At 36.9% G+C, this 16,555-nt stretch overlaps 1 protein-coding gene across 4 annotated transcripts; it reads right to left on the bottom strand.

Moving 5' to 3' along the window:
* On the bottom strand, positions 1-16,555 carry LOC124820007 (structural maintenance of chromosomes domain protein). 4 transcript variants are annotated; one of them, XR_015784650.1, is made up of 6 exons: positions 15,723-16,555; positions 15,055-15,218; positions 14,792-14,874; positions 13,044-13,119; positions 1,215-1,276; positions 1-321 (listed from the first exon to the last, which is right to left on the bottom strand). XR_015784650.1 is itself a non-coding variant. In XM_047291617.2 (4 exons), the coding sequence occupies exons 1-4, from the start codon at positions 16,352-16,354 to the stop codon at positions 13,027-13,029; spliced, it is 972 nt and encodes a 323-aa protein (XP_047147573.1). In that variant the 5' UTR covers positions 16,355-16,553; the 3' UTR covers positions 12,825-13,026. The 4 variants fall into 4 exon arrangements, 1 of the variants encoding a protein (XP_047147573.1); XR_015784648.1 differs by having other exon boundaries at positions 13,001-13,119; positions 15,723-16,554; XR_015784649.1 differs by having other exon boundaries at positions 13,021-13,119; positions 15,723-16,554.

Here is a 16,555-nt window from a genome sequence, read left to right as displayed (position 1 = left end):
AAAGTTAAAGCTTTGATTTATTTATTTTTTCAAAAGAGGAACTTGTCAGTTTTTAAAAGACCAACAAACGAACCAAACTAATTATACCATAAATTTAGTGACTAATTGCATAAAACCAAGCATCCTGAATCACAAAAATCAGTAATACGAAGATGTTAAATTTGTACTTTAGTCCTCATATCATGGAAATAGGACTCCCAGGTATATTCTTCTTTTCTTTGGTTTGCTCTATAATTTTGTTCTGCTGGCCCCGCTGGAGTTCTTTTTCAGTAGCTTTTGAGATATCTTCCTTTTTCACCACCATGCATATTCTCTCATTCACTGACACATTAAGTCTTATGTAAGCTTTATCTTTTCTCGTACCATCAATATGTGTAAAAAGGCAAGATACAAATATTTTAATATACTCAAAACAGCAAAACGGATCATACTTGTCATTATAATTAATACACTCCAACCATAAGTTGACTGTTGGCTGTGTTAAGGATGCTCTCCCACCCAAAGGCATTCTCTCATTGTTTTTGCTTTAAAATCATGACATTATCCTTCATTACTTTTTCACTTTCTCCTTTTCTTTACAAATACAAAAGTTTACTTTGTTATGACTATTTTACCCCTATATGAGTGTCAAATAGAATCAAACAACCTTTTTTTTAGAGTAAATGAACATAAATGAGCACATCTCCTAAAGCTTTTGTTGACGTAAACGTAAAGACACGAGTATTTTAAGCGAACATTGAACTGCAGAACGTATTCGCTTCACATATCTAGCATGGATATAGATTATGGTCCTCTTATGAAAATTTTCTTCATAAAATTCTAAAAGAAAAATACAATGAATTTCTTCATAAACTAAAATTAGCTTAAAGAATAAATAGTTAGTAAGAATTCTTCATATTAATTTCTCTAAAAAAAATTACTTTTAGTTCATGCATAGGCTAATTTTAGATTATGGGTAAATTAATTTCATATTTCATTTTTTTTTTCTTTTCTCAGAAGGTGTTAGGGGAGACTATTGAAGAGGATGCAGTGACAGATTCATTAGATAAAGGTGCAGTACATTGCAATGAAGAAGGTGCATTAGTTGTAGGTAGTTGAATACATGATATAGTAGGAGTAATAATAGATCAAATAACTGGGGATGCTAGTGAGAACTGATTAAAAAAGGCAGAGAAAAGTCAGCAAGATTAAACAATGGTGCAAATAGAACATACCTGCAGATCTGAATGATGGAATCAGAGTCAGGGCACAATGTTTGGGCCCAAAATTCATAGCCCTAGATACAAAAATAATTCCATGTCATTACGTGCTAAAAAAGATCATCATTAAATAAAACAAATACATGACGTATACAACACAATAGCAACAAAGATCATTTCCCACTACGCAGAATAAGCTACATGAATCAATTCAGACCACTGAAACCTAGGCCCTTCTTAATACTAAGTTAAATACTCTAATTACTCTTATTCTTAATTACTCTAATTACTCCTAACAAGGGCTTCAATTGGTCGTCATAGATTATCAGAATCCTGACAGATTGTACCATGTTTTCCTCAATAAGTGTAACTCCTATTTTCTCGCCAATATACTCATTCCTCCTAATCTTCATATTCTTTTATGTTCACTTCTATATTGCAACGTTGTCATCTATGCAACACTCGATTGTGCTCTCGTTGACGCCTTATTTCCCATACTTCATTGGTAGTATTGACAGATTCCTTCATACCGTGGTTCAAATTCCAATCCTACAATGACAATAATGAGTCCAAAAAAATAGCACTAATCTGAATCCAGTGGTTACTTCATTAAGAACCTCAAGGGTCTATTTGATACTAAAAAAAATGGTTAGTTTCTTATGAATCTAAAATTGGGAATGTTTGTTTTATTATTTAAAAAGATAACATTCCTAAGAAATATAATTTCCTGGGAATGTTTTCTTAGCAATGTTCCCACAACTTTTTTCCCGTGGGGATCTTTCAACTATATAATTCTCACGACACCCTATGTTTGGAGGAAATGTCATTTTTACCCTTCTTAGCTCATTTAATACAACTATATGCTTTTAAGAATAATCTCTTATTAACTGCAATTCAAATTTTCTTTGATTCACGGAAAACATGCATAAACATTTCAAATTTATGACCACTAACATTTTGGTTATTTTCTGGAATCATGGTTCCTACACATTACAAAGTGGCTTTCAACAGCATACTCAGTCATTAAAAAGCAATTTCTTCAGTGTCGATTCTCTTAAAAAATCAATTCCACCAAAAAAGAAGCAACAAGCAACATCAAATTCCTCTACAAACTTAAGAATTTCTAGAAAAACTCATGCAAATATCCTCCCACCCCCAAAATAAGAACACAAATTCACTAAATCTTTGGATTAATAACTTAACAAGTACCTATAATTGCTAGATCTGAACTGACAATAAGGTAATTCACACTAATGACTTTGACATCCTTTTTTGTACATGACAAGACAGAGTAAAATGTTATAAAGGATTTATTTATACTAAGATGACTTGTCATGCTTCTGAACTTAATGGTTAAAACACCTACAAATGGATGTCATCTAAACAAGCACAAACCAGTTCACCCGATCCAAGCAGAACTTTGATCTAACATAGTAAGAACATTAAATGAGGTGAAACTATTCAATCAACAGACTAGACTAAATCCACAACAAAGAAGCATTAGCATAACCTAAGTTTGGATGGCTAAAGGAGCATTTCCTACATTAAAAGCCATCATGGAATAAGGAAAGGTAAAATACGCAAAGGAATCTCCCATTCAGAAAGCTGCATAACTTACTCAACTAAAATTCTTTGGCTCCAGTGTTGAGTATGTGAAGCTAGCAAAATAGATCAAGCTAAAAATACACTTGGCTGCTTCAAAAAAGCTATAGAAAAATTCCCGAAAGAGAACATCTCTCCTTGAATGAAACCTCACTCAAAACTTGAAAACTATAAAATAGGAATTGTGAGCTTCACATCACAACTGAAGCTTGACCAAAAGGAAACCCCTTATTCTTTTACCTCCGTCTTGTGAGCTTCCAGTATATCAATTACAAACCTAAACCATTCCAGAGATGCTGTACAGGATAATATGTAGGCATAAACAGGTACGCGACCATAAAAGGAAGAAATTTCAATAAAAATAAATTTTATTGGAGAAAATAGGGATCCAGTGAAACTAGAATCATAGCTGTAGCAAGCTCAAAAATGATCTGTCAAACCTATACCACAATACTTTAGTAAGAGGATGGTACTGGACAAAATGGCATTTCACTTCCTTGCTAAACATCACAAGGAACCGAGGAAAATGAGTCTACGGGTCTCTACTCAGTAGAACCAGTTAAAAAATAAAATGAGGAACAAAGGAAGAGTTGTGCTTGAGGAGAAATATTTTCCTTCTTTTGTCATGAGATTGTCTCAAAAACTGACTTGAGAATAAATATGATAAAAGGAACCTGAGTGATCTCTCTTTATTGAGTGAAAAGCTGATACTAAATGAATGCGTACATACAGAAAAAAGAGATGCAATTCTCTCTTACAGAAACCTGTATATAAATTAGACAATTGCAACAATTACGAAGGAAAAACAGAAAAGTCAGTTATATGATTGAAAAATAGACCACTAATATAAGAATGATCCAAATAGAGACAGGCTTCCAAATAGAGACAGGCTTCACAGCGGGTGAAAAAGTCTTACTAAAATCAAACCCAGGTTGCTGATTGAAACCCTCAGCAAACAACCATGACATATATCTTTGTAAAGTACCATATGAATTTTCTTTAACTCTAAAAACCCATTTGCATCCTATGGCAGTTCTATGTGGAGGAACAGGAACAAGAGTCCTGGCTTTATTGCATTGTAAAGCAAGAAATTCTTCTTTCATAGCAGAGAACAAATGTCAATAACAAAAAGCTTGTTTGATGGTTTTAGGTGCAATATCAGCAGCAAGAAGAGTAGGACGAATATAAGATTTCACTATACCAGATTTTGATCTGGTTTGCCTAGGGTTGGTATTGAAAGGTCTAGAAGGAGGAGAAATTTCAGTGTGAGAAACAGTGAAGGGATTAAACAACAGAGGGGAGACTCTAGAAGAGGATGTAGTGACAAAGATTACTAGATCAAGGTGCAGTAGAATGCAATGAAGAAGGTGCAGTAGCCGTAGGTAGTTGAGTAGATGAAATAGTAGGAATAATAGATGAAATAACCGGGAAGAAGTAGGTGGTTGTAAAGCAGGTGTGAAAAGCTCAGGATATGGAAACCTGTTTTCATTGAAAAGCACATCTTTAGATATGTATATCCTGCCAGAATGAGACAAACACTTCTAAACACTTAAGATTGAAAAGAAATAATTCTTGAAGGCTTAATTGATCCCTCTCACAATCTTCTATTTATAAGAATAAATTGATACACAAATACATGATAAATAGGATAACCCTAGACACAATATAATCATGATAAATAGGGTAATCCTAGACACAATATAATCATGATAAATAGGGTAACCCTTGACACACTATAATGATGATAAAATAGGATAAATATCCTAACACTCCCCCTCAAGCTGGAGCATACAAATTGTATGTACCAAGCTTGGAACAAATAAACTCAATCCGAGGACCCCTTAATGACTTAGTCAATACATCTGCGAGTTGATCGTTTGAACCAATAAACTCAGTACATATTTCTTTGGTCAACAACTTTTCACGAACAAAATGACAATCAATTTCTATATGTTTAGTCCTCTCGTGAAACACTGGATTTGATGCAATGTGGAGAGCAGCTTGATTGTCGCAATACATCTTCATAGTATGGATGTCACAAAATTTAAGCTCTTGAAGGAATTGTTTCACCCATATAAGTTCACATGTTAATGATGCCATTGCCCTATACTCGGCTTCCGCGGTTGATCGAGCTACTACATTATGTTTCTTACTTTTCCATGAAATAATGTTTCCTCCCAGAAAAACACAATATCCTATTGTAGACCGTCTATCAATAGGTGAACCTGCCCAATCTGCATCACAATACCCAGAGACATGAATGCTTCCTTTATCTTCATATAACAATCCTTGCCCGGGAGCCTTCTTTACATACCTTAGAATGCGAATGAGAGCATTCCAATGGTCAACACATGGAGCCTGCATGAACTGACTAACCACTCCAACTGCAAAGGATAGATCTGGCCTTGTAATAGTGAGATAAATCAGTTTGCCAACCAGCCTCCTATACCTCTCTGGATCGGAGAATAATTCACCTTCTTCTGTCCTTAATTTCTGGTTTGGGTCCATGGGACTGTCTACCGGTCTACAATCAATCATGCATGTTTCTTGTAATATATCAAGGGCATACTTCCTTTGGGAGATTACAACTCCATCTTTTGATTGCGCTACTTCAATGCCTAAGAAGTATTTGAGACTTCCAAGATCCTTGGTTTGAAAATGTCTACACAAGTACTCTTTTAGTTGAGATATTCCAACAGCATCATTTCCTGTAATGACAATATCATCAACATATACTATTAAGTAAACACATTTCCCGAGAGAAGAATGACAATAAAAAACTGAATGGTCTGCTTCACTGCGTTTTAGCCCAAATTTTTGAACAATGGAGCTAAACTTTCCAAACCAAGCACGTGGGGATTGCTTGAGGCCATATAGAGATCGATGCAATTTGCATACCATACCAGACTCCCCCTGAGCAACAAACCCAGGAGGTTGCTCCATATAAACTTCTTCCTCAAGATCACCATATAGGAAGGCATTCTTGATATCCAATTGATGAAGTGACCAGTGACGAATGGCTGCCATGGCAAAGAAGAGACGAATAGTAGTCATCTTGGCTACAGGAGAGAAAGTGTCACAATAATCAAGACCATAAACCTGAGTGTAACCTTTTGCAACAAGCCGAGCTTTGAGCCGATCAATTTCACCATCAGGGCCAACTTTAACTGCATACACCCATCGACAACCAACCGCCTTTTTTCCTGGGGGAAGGGGCACCAACTCCCAAGTATTACTGTGGTCAAGAGCCTGCATTTCTGCAATCATAGCTTGTCGCCATCCAGGATGATCAAGTGCTTCTTTCACATTCTTGGGTATAACAACAGAGGACACTGAGGATAAAAGAGAAAAATAGGAGGGCGACAATCGATGATAGCTTAGAAAATTATAAATGGGATGAGGGTTCCGAGTGGAACGAGTACCTTTTCTTAGGGCAATAGGCCATGCTGAATCATTTGCACCAGGAGGCGTGGGAGGAGGTGACGAGGGAGAAGAATCTGAAGTAGGAGATTCACCATTGTCTTGGGGAGGTGGACTATCCATTGGGGCCCTGTGTGGGATGATCTCAGTATGTGGAGAAACAGGTATAGAAGGATTGTGATCAAGACATGGAATGACAGAGACAGTGGAGCTATTTGACTCAGCCATTGGAATAGGAAGGACTTGCTGGAGGATAGAAACATCCTGAACAAATGGAGAGAAGTAAGGAGTCTGTTCAAAGAATGTGACATTGGCAGACATGTAATACTTCTTAGTTTCAGGAGAGTAACACCGATATCCTTTTTGAAGTCGAGAATAGCCTAAGAAGACACATTTGAGAGCGCGAGCGGAGAGTTTGTCTAGACCTGGAGACATGTCATGAACAAAACATACACAGCCAAACACTCGGGGAGATGTATGAAAGAGAGGATCATTAGGAAACAAAATGGAGAAAGGGACTTTATTATCAAGAGAAGAGGAGGGCATCCTATTAATAAGATAACATGCAGTTAAGATGGCATCCCCCAGTGATGGACAGGAATATGGGCACCAAGCAAAAGGGTACGAGCAGTTTCAACCAAGTGTCTATTTTTTCGTTCTGCTATACCATTTTGTTGTGGTGTATGAGGACAAGTAGACTGATGTAAGATACCATGGGAACTCAAGATGGCAGAAAAGGAGGATGAGAAATACTCTTTTGCATTATCACTTCTTAATATTTTGATTACTTGACCAAATTGATTCTTGATATCATTCAAAAAGGATGTAAAGATAGCTAACAATTCAGAACGATTTTTCATAAGATAAACCCAAGTACATCTTGAATATTCATCAATAAAGGTAACAAAATATCTAAAACCAAAGGAGGAGATACGACTAGGTCCCCATATATCAGAATGGATGATGGAAAAACTAGAATTACATATTGATTGAGACCTTTTAGGAAAGGAAGATCTAACATGTTTTCCTAATTGACATGACTCACATTCTAAGGTTTGGAGACCACTAAGTTCAGGACACATCTTTTTTAATTTGGACAAATGAGGATGGCCAAGTCGATCATGTAGCACTTTAGGATTAGGAGCAGCAACACAAGACACCCTTGGACGAGATCCAAAATGGTATAATCCGCCAGCTTCATATCCTTCTCCAATCTGTCTCCCCGAACCACGCTCCTGTATAACAAAAGATTTATGATCAAAGGTTATTGAACAATTTAACATTTTAGTCAACTGGCTTAAGGAAATTAAATTAAAAGGACAATTAGGGACAAAAAGGACTGAGTTGAGATTGAGGGAGGGAGACAAAGAAACATGACCGACTCCTTTGGAAGAAGTTTTAGATCCATTTGCAAGGGTTATGAAATGAGGTTTTTCTCGAAAGGAAATAGATGAGAACAAAGAGGTATTACCAGAAATGTGATCAGAAGCACCTGAGTCAATTACCCATGAATTTTGACATTCCATAGATTGAGAAACGCAGGCTGTTGATGTATTGGGAGATTGAGATGGTTGTGCCAAGCTGTTAGACTTTAACCTTAAATACTCTTGATATTCATCCTCAGAAAACATAGAAGTGGAGGTTTCAGTTTTCGAAGTGGAAGTTTCAGTCTTCGAAATATTGGCGGTTTTGGAAGGGAAACCATGTAAGGAGTAGCAATTCTCTTGAGTATGACCCATCCTTTTACAATATGTGCATTGAGTACGTCCCCGACCTCCTCGTCCTCCTCCTCTAGTGCCACGTCCTCCTCTTCCTCGTGTGGCAACCATGACAGATGGTTCCACTAGTTCATGCGCTTCTTGAGTTTGAGATACCGGGACACGCAGAAGGCGAGTGGTCAATGTTTCCATAGAGGGGACCTCATGACTAGTTAGAAGTTGATATCTGAGATGATCAAAATCGAGATGTAGGGCACGAAGGATCAACACCATGTAAAATTTGTCTAGTTTCTTTTTGATATCCTCTAATGGATCTACTTCCAAAAACATCCTAAGTTCTTCGACAGCAGATTGGGCTTCAGCCATGAAGGACACCATATCATGGTCTGCCATTTTAAGAGATGCAAGCTTGTTCGTAGTGTCATAGAGACGTTGAAACTCGTTGGCATAAATGCTTTGGGCTTTCTTCCAAAAGGAGTGACAAGTTTTGAAAGCCCTCAAAGATACAAGAAGTTTGGGTTCCAGTGATTGCCATAACAGGGCACACAACTGGAAATCTGCTTGTTTCCACTGATCAACTTTTTCAGTAGGCACATGGCTTCCATCTCGCTCAAGGTGGTCATAATGCCCTTGGCCAAGGAACCACATTTCAACAGCAGCAGACCATGATAGATAATTTTTTCCATTTAGCTTCTCGGAGGTAATTGATGGACTTCCAGAGAAAGAAAGAGTACTGCCAGACGCCATCTCTGAAGAAGACGAATAGTACTAGCGAGGAACAAGAAAACCCTAAGGGTTTAGACAAAGGAAACTGTGACAGTGATGGACGACGGTGGCCGGCAACGGCGGGCGGTGGCCGGCGGCCGGCGACGGACGACGGTGGCTGGCGACGACGGTGGTCGGACGGTGGCCGGCGGCGGGCAGCGGCGGGCGACGAAGAACTGTGGCGCCGGACAGATATATATTACGAGACAGAAACCAGAGCGGGATCGACCCGCTCTGATACCAACTTAAGATTGAAAAGAAATAATTCTTGAGGGCTTAATTGATCCCTCTCACAATCTTCTATTTATAAGAATAAATTGATACACAAATACATGATAAATAGGGTAATACTAAACACAATATAATCATGATAAATAGGGTAATCCTAGACACAATATAATCATGATAAATAGGGTAACCCTTGACACACTATAATGATGATAAAATAGGATAAATATCCTAACATAAACCTTTTGAGATGTTGAATACACAACAATGATACATTCTTGAGAATGAAAAGCCAGCTTGTACGAAGTGTGTGACCAGAGTAAAGTAAAACATGCACATCAAAAAGCCCTTTAAAATCCATAAAGAGGTGAAGTCTGAAAAAGATGTGAATAAGATACAGAAAAGTTCAAAAATGCAAACAGTAATCTATTAATGGAAAACTGCTGTGATGAAAGCGTGATCCCAGTACTTCAGAGGTAAGGAAGCTTGGCTGAGAACAGCGAGACCCATATCAACAAAATGACAACACTTTCTGTCAACTATTCCATTTTGATGACGTTAATGAGAGTATATAAATATGTGATTTGTTTGAGATATATGGTGAAGAGACTAAAATAATCTCTCTACGCGTATTACAACATAAGAGCCTGCATAGAAGTGTCTCAAATACAAAGAAGATACAAAAAGATGGGCCAAGGCACATATATTTAGTTACACTTAATACTCCTCCTCATGTAGACACATAAATCATATGAACGAAGCTTGTTACTAGTATAATCAGTTCTTGGACCCCACAATAATTTAGTGTGGTGATGCCTCTAGATACAATATTTTCTTGGATAAAATGACAATCTACCACAATATATTTAGTCCTCTCATAAAATACTGGACTTGACAAAATATGTAGGGCAGCTTGGTTATTACAAATAAGATTCGTTTGCATGAACTCTCCAAATATCAATTCTTTAAGCAACTGATTGAGCCAAATAAGTGTGGTGGCAGAGGTCATAGCTCTATATCCTACTTCTACACTATATCTTGCTACTACAATCTGCTTATTGCTTTTCCATTTGATCTAGTTGTTCCCAATAAAGACACAATATCTCCTTAGGAGATACAACCCAATTTTCATCTATTACCACAGCAAGAGTGTGATTATTGTAACCACATAACAAACCTTTTCTATGCGCAACTTTAATATACTTCATAATGCAAATCACTGCATTACAATAATAGAAGGAGATATTGATAGGATATGGAAGGTTTATGGTAGAAGGAAATATAAAAGGAAGAGGTAGAAAAGGTTATCAGAAAATATAAGAATAAAGGAAGCAGTGAATAAAGGAAGGGATGGAAAAATAAGTGGAGATAGTGCAGTCAGTTGGGAATTGGTCCATATAATTAGACCAATCAGTTCCTTGAGGGGAGGATGATAATTTTATAGATTGAGCTTTAGCTCTTTGTGAAGGGGAAACCATTGGAGGAGAGAGTGCTCTCCTATTTTGTGTTCTTTTCAGTCTTTTCAATAAAAAATATTACTCTTCTTTCTCTTTTCAATTATGGGTTCCTAACAGATATGATATGATACATTATCCTTATAAGCCCAATTTGCATCTATTACCACAGCAAGAGTGTGATTATTGTAACCATATAACAAACCTTTTCTATGTGCAACTTTAATATACTTTATAATGCAAATCACTGCATTCCAATAATACAAGATATCATATGATATAGTATTCTTATATTAAATAGGGTGGTATGATATGTTATAGTTTTCTTATATTAAATAGGGTGATATGATATGACATGGTATTCTTCCAAATATTTCCCACTATTCAAGATTGATTTTATTCCTTATTATTGTATATGTTCATTGTTATAATTAAGAATACTCGTGTATACCCAACACACACAATGCATTATACTCCTTCTAGGTTTTTCTCTCCTGAACATGGCACCAAAGCAGTACCATAATCTGTGACACTTTTCCTTTCACCAGATGTTCATATGTAAACAAATAGAATAAGCAATTCTGTTTTCAATAGAAAAAGAGGACATTTTATGGATAAGGAAACGTATGATAAGTATAACATCACCCCAGTGATGAGCTAGTACATTAACACCTACTGATAAGGTACATGCAGTTTTAACTAAGTATTATACCATTTTGCTAAGATGTATGAAAACATGTAGAGTGATGTAAAATTCCATGTGAACTTAAAATGGCTAGAAAAATCAGACGAAAAATATTCTTTGGATTATCATTTCCTTCAATTTTCTTATAACTTGTACAAACTGATTCTTTTTTCATTAAAGATAGACAAAAGATCATATCAATCTTCCATTAAAAATTATTCAAGTAATCAATAAATGAAACCAAAAGATGTGACAAGTCATGGGCCCTAAATGTTAAATTGATGGTGGACAAAAGTAGAGTTACATCTTGTTTCAATTTGCTTTTGATTTCATTAATAAAAAATGGAAGCAATGTTTTACTTTAAGCATTGCCACTGGAGGAAGAGAGACAGTAAAAGCTAGAATGTCATCCAATACACAGATCTTTTTAATCTATAACTCTATATATATATATAAAAGGGATATGGGGTTGTTGTTTATAGATTTTGTTCTCTATTTTAACCTTATGTTACCCCAAAAACTTCCAAAATAAATCTCAATCTTATCCTTGTACCCACACTCACTTCTAACTGTATTCTGGAAACTACCCACTTCTATTATTTAACTTCTATTATTATTTATTTTCTTTTAAATACATGTAGGCATGGAGTGCCTCTTTCCCCCTAGTATTAGCATAAAAAACCTTCATTTCGTTATTTTTCTTCATATACACTGTACTCGGGAATGAATGCTATGAAAGGACTAGAATGTTTGCTTGGAGACAGTATTATGTGGACATAATGATTAATAGAAATCCTGTAGCCAAACATATGGATTAATGCAAGAAAATGTCATAGGAATGACAATATAATAGGGATATACAAGTCATCCTACTTTTCACGGAGGGAAAGATAAATGCTCACTGCATTTGAATTGACCTTTTTTATTGGGGTTTTGAGTAAGTTACGATGAGGGAGAGGGAAGGGGGAGATAAATATAGGAGAAAAATGAATGAAAGAGAAAATATCTTCAAATTCTTCTTGAAAGACTAAATAAAGTGTTGTAAATATCATATTATTAGGATAAAAAATATTATCAATATGTACATAGTAAATAGGAAAAAATATCTTCATAACCTTTCCATTTATTTCAGCATATTTATATTTCCTTTTTTCAAAAGGTTTTGGCCATTAGAAATAGAGATGATGAAAATGTAATTTGTGATTGATATCAATAAAATAATTCTTGATTTTTCAAGTCAAAGCAAGTGTTAAAGAAGCTTTTCTAAGACTCTAGTTTATATATATCATATAGTTACAAAGAATAGAAATGTACAAAGATAGAATCTTCATTTGTATGTGAAGGCACGATCTAGCAAAGAGGTCCATCAGATATTTCATTTTCTTTTCTAGAAAAGCCTATTACACGGCAACTATAGTTTGCTTCTGTGCTGGTGATGATTACAGAGAAGTTGATACTTAACAGCTCCAACAGAGATCGCATACCTTGACTCCTTGAGCAAATTCAAATCACTAACTACAAAGCACATTAAGTGAAAAGAAGGGATAGAAAAACAACTTATCTTTTCCTTGCCCTAGGAGGCAATGATGGCTAACAATTTGCTAATATTTACATAAAATCCAATGATAGTTGCATACTTTTGACAAAGAGCAACCTCCAAATAAGTATAACAGATAGAAATTAAAGAAACCATGCAAAAAGACATAATTTAAAGAACCAAGATTAACATGAAAGCCACACAGCAAAAACCAGATAACAAAACAAAATGTCCCTTATTTGACACCATAGACAACCATCATCTACGACATCATCAACCTACATGTGAGCTTTTTAAAGTACAACTTCAAAGACCTCCTAAAAGACAATTTCCCAGGACATTCATTAGTAGATGAATCAACCAATCATCTAGAAAGTTGCAACCCAAGATACCAGTTATATGATTGCTTAACAGGAATCTATCTGTGTCCTTGACCTCGCTGCATGTCATATGCACCCCAAGCCCCAGGCCCTGGTCCATACTGAGGGAAATTCTCCCCTCCAGACTGTACCTGAAATTTGCCAGTTTTAGCAAAGAACAATATCCAAATCAATGGAAAGGTTGTAAAAGACTATTAAATAAACATACTCCAAACAATAATTCCCACCATATACAATATAATATATACATACAATCAAATACATTTAGGGCAATAAACAAACCAAACAATTTGCAAGCTATACAATACAACTTCATCACCCACTGGCTTAAAGACTAAACCGGACTAGCCAATTCATTCAAGTGAAAACCAGTCTAGTGATCAGTATATTTACTGCCAAAACCAGATCATATGAAAATCAGTGAGAACTAGTGATGAAGTGACGAAAGCAATCTAAACCTGTGCAGAAAACCAGTATTTTTTCATTTTTCAAATTTTAAAAATACTATATTTTTTAGTTTATTTAATTCTTTTGTTAAGATAAATTAGAAAATATATCTAAGTATTATATTTAAGGATTACACATAATTAGTATAAATTATAATTAAGAATTACACATGTATAAACCATATTTAAGGATTACACATTGGTATAGACTACATTTAAGGATTACACATAAGTATAAATTATTTTTAAGGATTACAAAAAAAGTATAAATTAGACAACTATTATTACTTTCATTCAATAAAAATATTATATAATTGTCTATATTAATTTACAACTTTTTATATCTTGATTTCTTACAATTTTACTCAAATATAAATTTAATTACTACATTTTCAACAACGGTTCAAATACCAGCACAAGCTATAAAACATAGTGGTCACACAAAGATAACCAATTGGCAATTCTGTAATGACTAAAATAATAGATCAAATATAGCAATATGCTGATTAGATCAGGTGGTCATGAGTGTTGGGAACACAGTTGTGATTAAGAAAAGAAAAACTATTTTTTTCGTGATTGAATGATATTGAACAAAACAAAGGCAAAGACTTTTCCTCCAATGGTTTCCACTTGCTTACAAAGCTTTTGGTGCTATGAAAGCCTTATTCTCCCTATTTATTTATTACTAATTCTTCTAACTAACTACTCTACCTGTCCCCAACTAACTCTCCCTTCCCTCCTCTCCTGACTCAACAGTTCCATCCCTTCAAATTCAAGGTAATTCTCTCGGGACGAGCATACAAAAGAGACAAATACAGTTCTCATGGCATTATTGTAGATTCTGGAAAATTAATCAGTTTTGTCATACCATTCTTAAATATGTGAACTGCTGTTGCAGGACATAAGAATAATTTGAGGTGCTATTTGTATTCACCTAGGTTCATGACCGGATCTGAGATGAGCAAAGCAGTAAAAATGAAGATCCTACTCATACCACCAAGGTCCAGAATTCACAAAGGGTACGACATAATATAAATTGTGTAATCATAACAAGGATCATAAGATCCCATCCTGCAATAGCACTTTTGACTTAGCCCCTCCAACTCCACTGTACTGTACTGATAACTACAGACCTAATGAAAATATCATAATATTCAATGATAATGGGTACCACTTCTACATGTGAGTAAGAATCAACTTATTCGAGGTTTCACTGATGAGTGTCCATTGAAACGGTCCAACTTAAGTACCAAACAAACAACATACAGATTTCCCAAGAAACCACAGATATGAAAACCCCTTTTAATTCAGACTGATCCACTCAGTTAAGACAAATTTGAGATGCAACAAAACTTACTGGGTTCATGCCATAAATTCCAGGGTAAGGATTTCCAGCGTATCCACCATCAACATTGCCATAATTTGCATTATACCCTGGGCCTACAAAATCAAAGCAAAGGACAGCAAACAAAGAAGAGCATTAGTAGGCCAAAACAATGATATCTTGAGACAAGAAAACACAAGTGTCACAAAAAATGGAACTAGACCCAATACCATTTTATGTCACAAATTGCAGTTAGTTAACTCATCAAGACTACATCACAAAAAAAGGATGCATACCTGGATTCCCAGCCGCTGCAGCAGCCCGTGCTCTTTTTTCTGCATTAGCAATTTCCGCACGAAGCTTCTCCATCTCCCGAGCCATTGAAACCAACTTCTTCTCCATCACTTGACCATGCTCATAGTTTTCTGCGAATCCCTTCTTCTCATACTCAATGGCAGCCCTAAAAGGCAATAGACAATTTAAAAAAATACCAACAACATTAACATCAGCTCAGCATCCCAGTACCCCTCTTTAAAGCCACCAAGTCTATATTCACCATTCAACCCATATTCTATAGTCATAAGAAATATGCATTTCATAAAATTCCTTCAGTGTATATATTGTCAACTGCCACATAAAGGATTCAGATTTTACTGCAAACTCTAATGAATAGCTACATAATTCAAAATCAGAGTTGTGTTATTCATGCAACAACAACTAGTTGTTTTATACCCACCTACCTGTCCATCGCCTCATTCATCTCCTCTCCTACTTTTATATGTTTTTATCATTTTTAATATTCTCTATCACTACTGTAAGGAAATTGTTGGACAATTTTACGCAAAAAATAACACAATTCTTTAGAAAATAACCACGGCCAAGGTTTCCTATGCGTAATTTAAAACCTTGATCACAAATAAAGCACAATTCACAATATTGCACCAGATTGAGACAAAGCCACTACCTTGCACATTGCAACTCCTGTTTCATGGCCTCCACATCGGCCCTGAGCGCCGGCAGCCGTTTGGCATCGGCAGTCATGCGGGCCAAGTCCTGCGTCATGGCCTGCACCTGCCCGGACAGATCCTGACGGACGGCTGTGAGCTCCTTGATGTCGGCGTGGACCTGGAGGAGCTCGGCCCGGTTGGCCTCGGTGCCCCGGAGTTCGGCCTCGAGCTGGGCCGACTTGTCGTAGAGCTCCCTCATGCGGGCCTCTGTGTCTGCCCGGAGCGAGTCTCGGAAGTGCGCCACGCGCTGGAGCTCGTGTTGGGCTGCCTCTAGCTCCTGCTTAAGGGCCACATGGGTGGCGGCGAGTCTCTGGTTGTCGCCCAGAAGGCCCTGAATGTCCTGGTGCTGGACCGCGAGACGCTCCTCGATGATCGCCGCCGGATGAAGCGGAATGGGCCCGCGTGGGCCCAGCCCTAGCTGCGAGTCCCGGAAGTCTTCCAGAAGCGCGGGGTGGGGATGGGCGGGGACAATGGGTCCCACCAGATGGTGATGGGCCCGAGCGCCGAACACCGGGTGGTCGTGAATTGGCGGCGATAGCCCCGCGGCATGCGGAGGAGGAAGGGGTTGCCCGCGGTTTCTGCCCGACATAGTTTAACTAAGAACAGTGGAAGAAAAGGAGAAGCGAGTGAAATTGGGAATGTGGATACGTTCAATACTAGAGAAGGGGAAGCACCGGCTTTTCGAGAAGGGAATCGGGGTTAGGGTATGCAAAACGACGTCGTTGCGTACGGAAGGGAGTGTGCAGTGAAATAAGGAATGGATGGACCTCAGTGACCTCTGATACTTTTC

Source organism: Vigna umbellata, chromosome 3 (genome assembly GCF_029865625.1).
Source record: "Vigna umbellata cultivar VRB3 chromosome 3, Vumbellata_1.0, whole genome shotgun sequence".
Classification (NCBI taxonomy): Eukaryota; Viridiplantae; Streptophyta; class Magnoliopsida; order Fabales; family Fabaceae; genus Vigna; species Vigna umbellata.
Note: the sequence above shows the minus strand (reverse complement) of the source record. Positions and strands in the feature narration are given on the sequence as shown.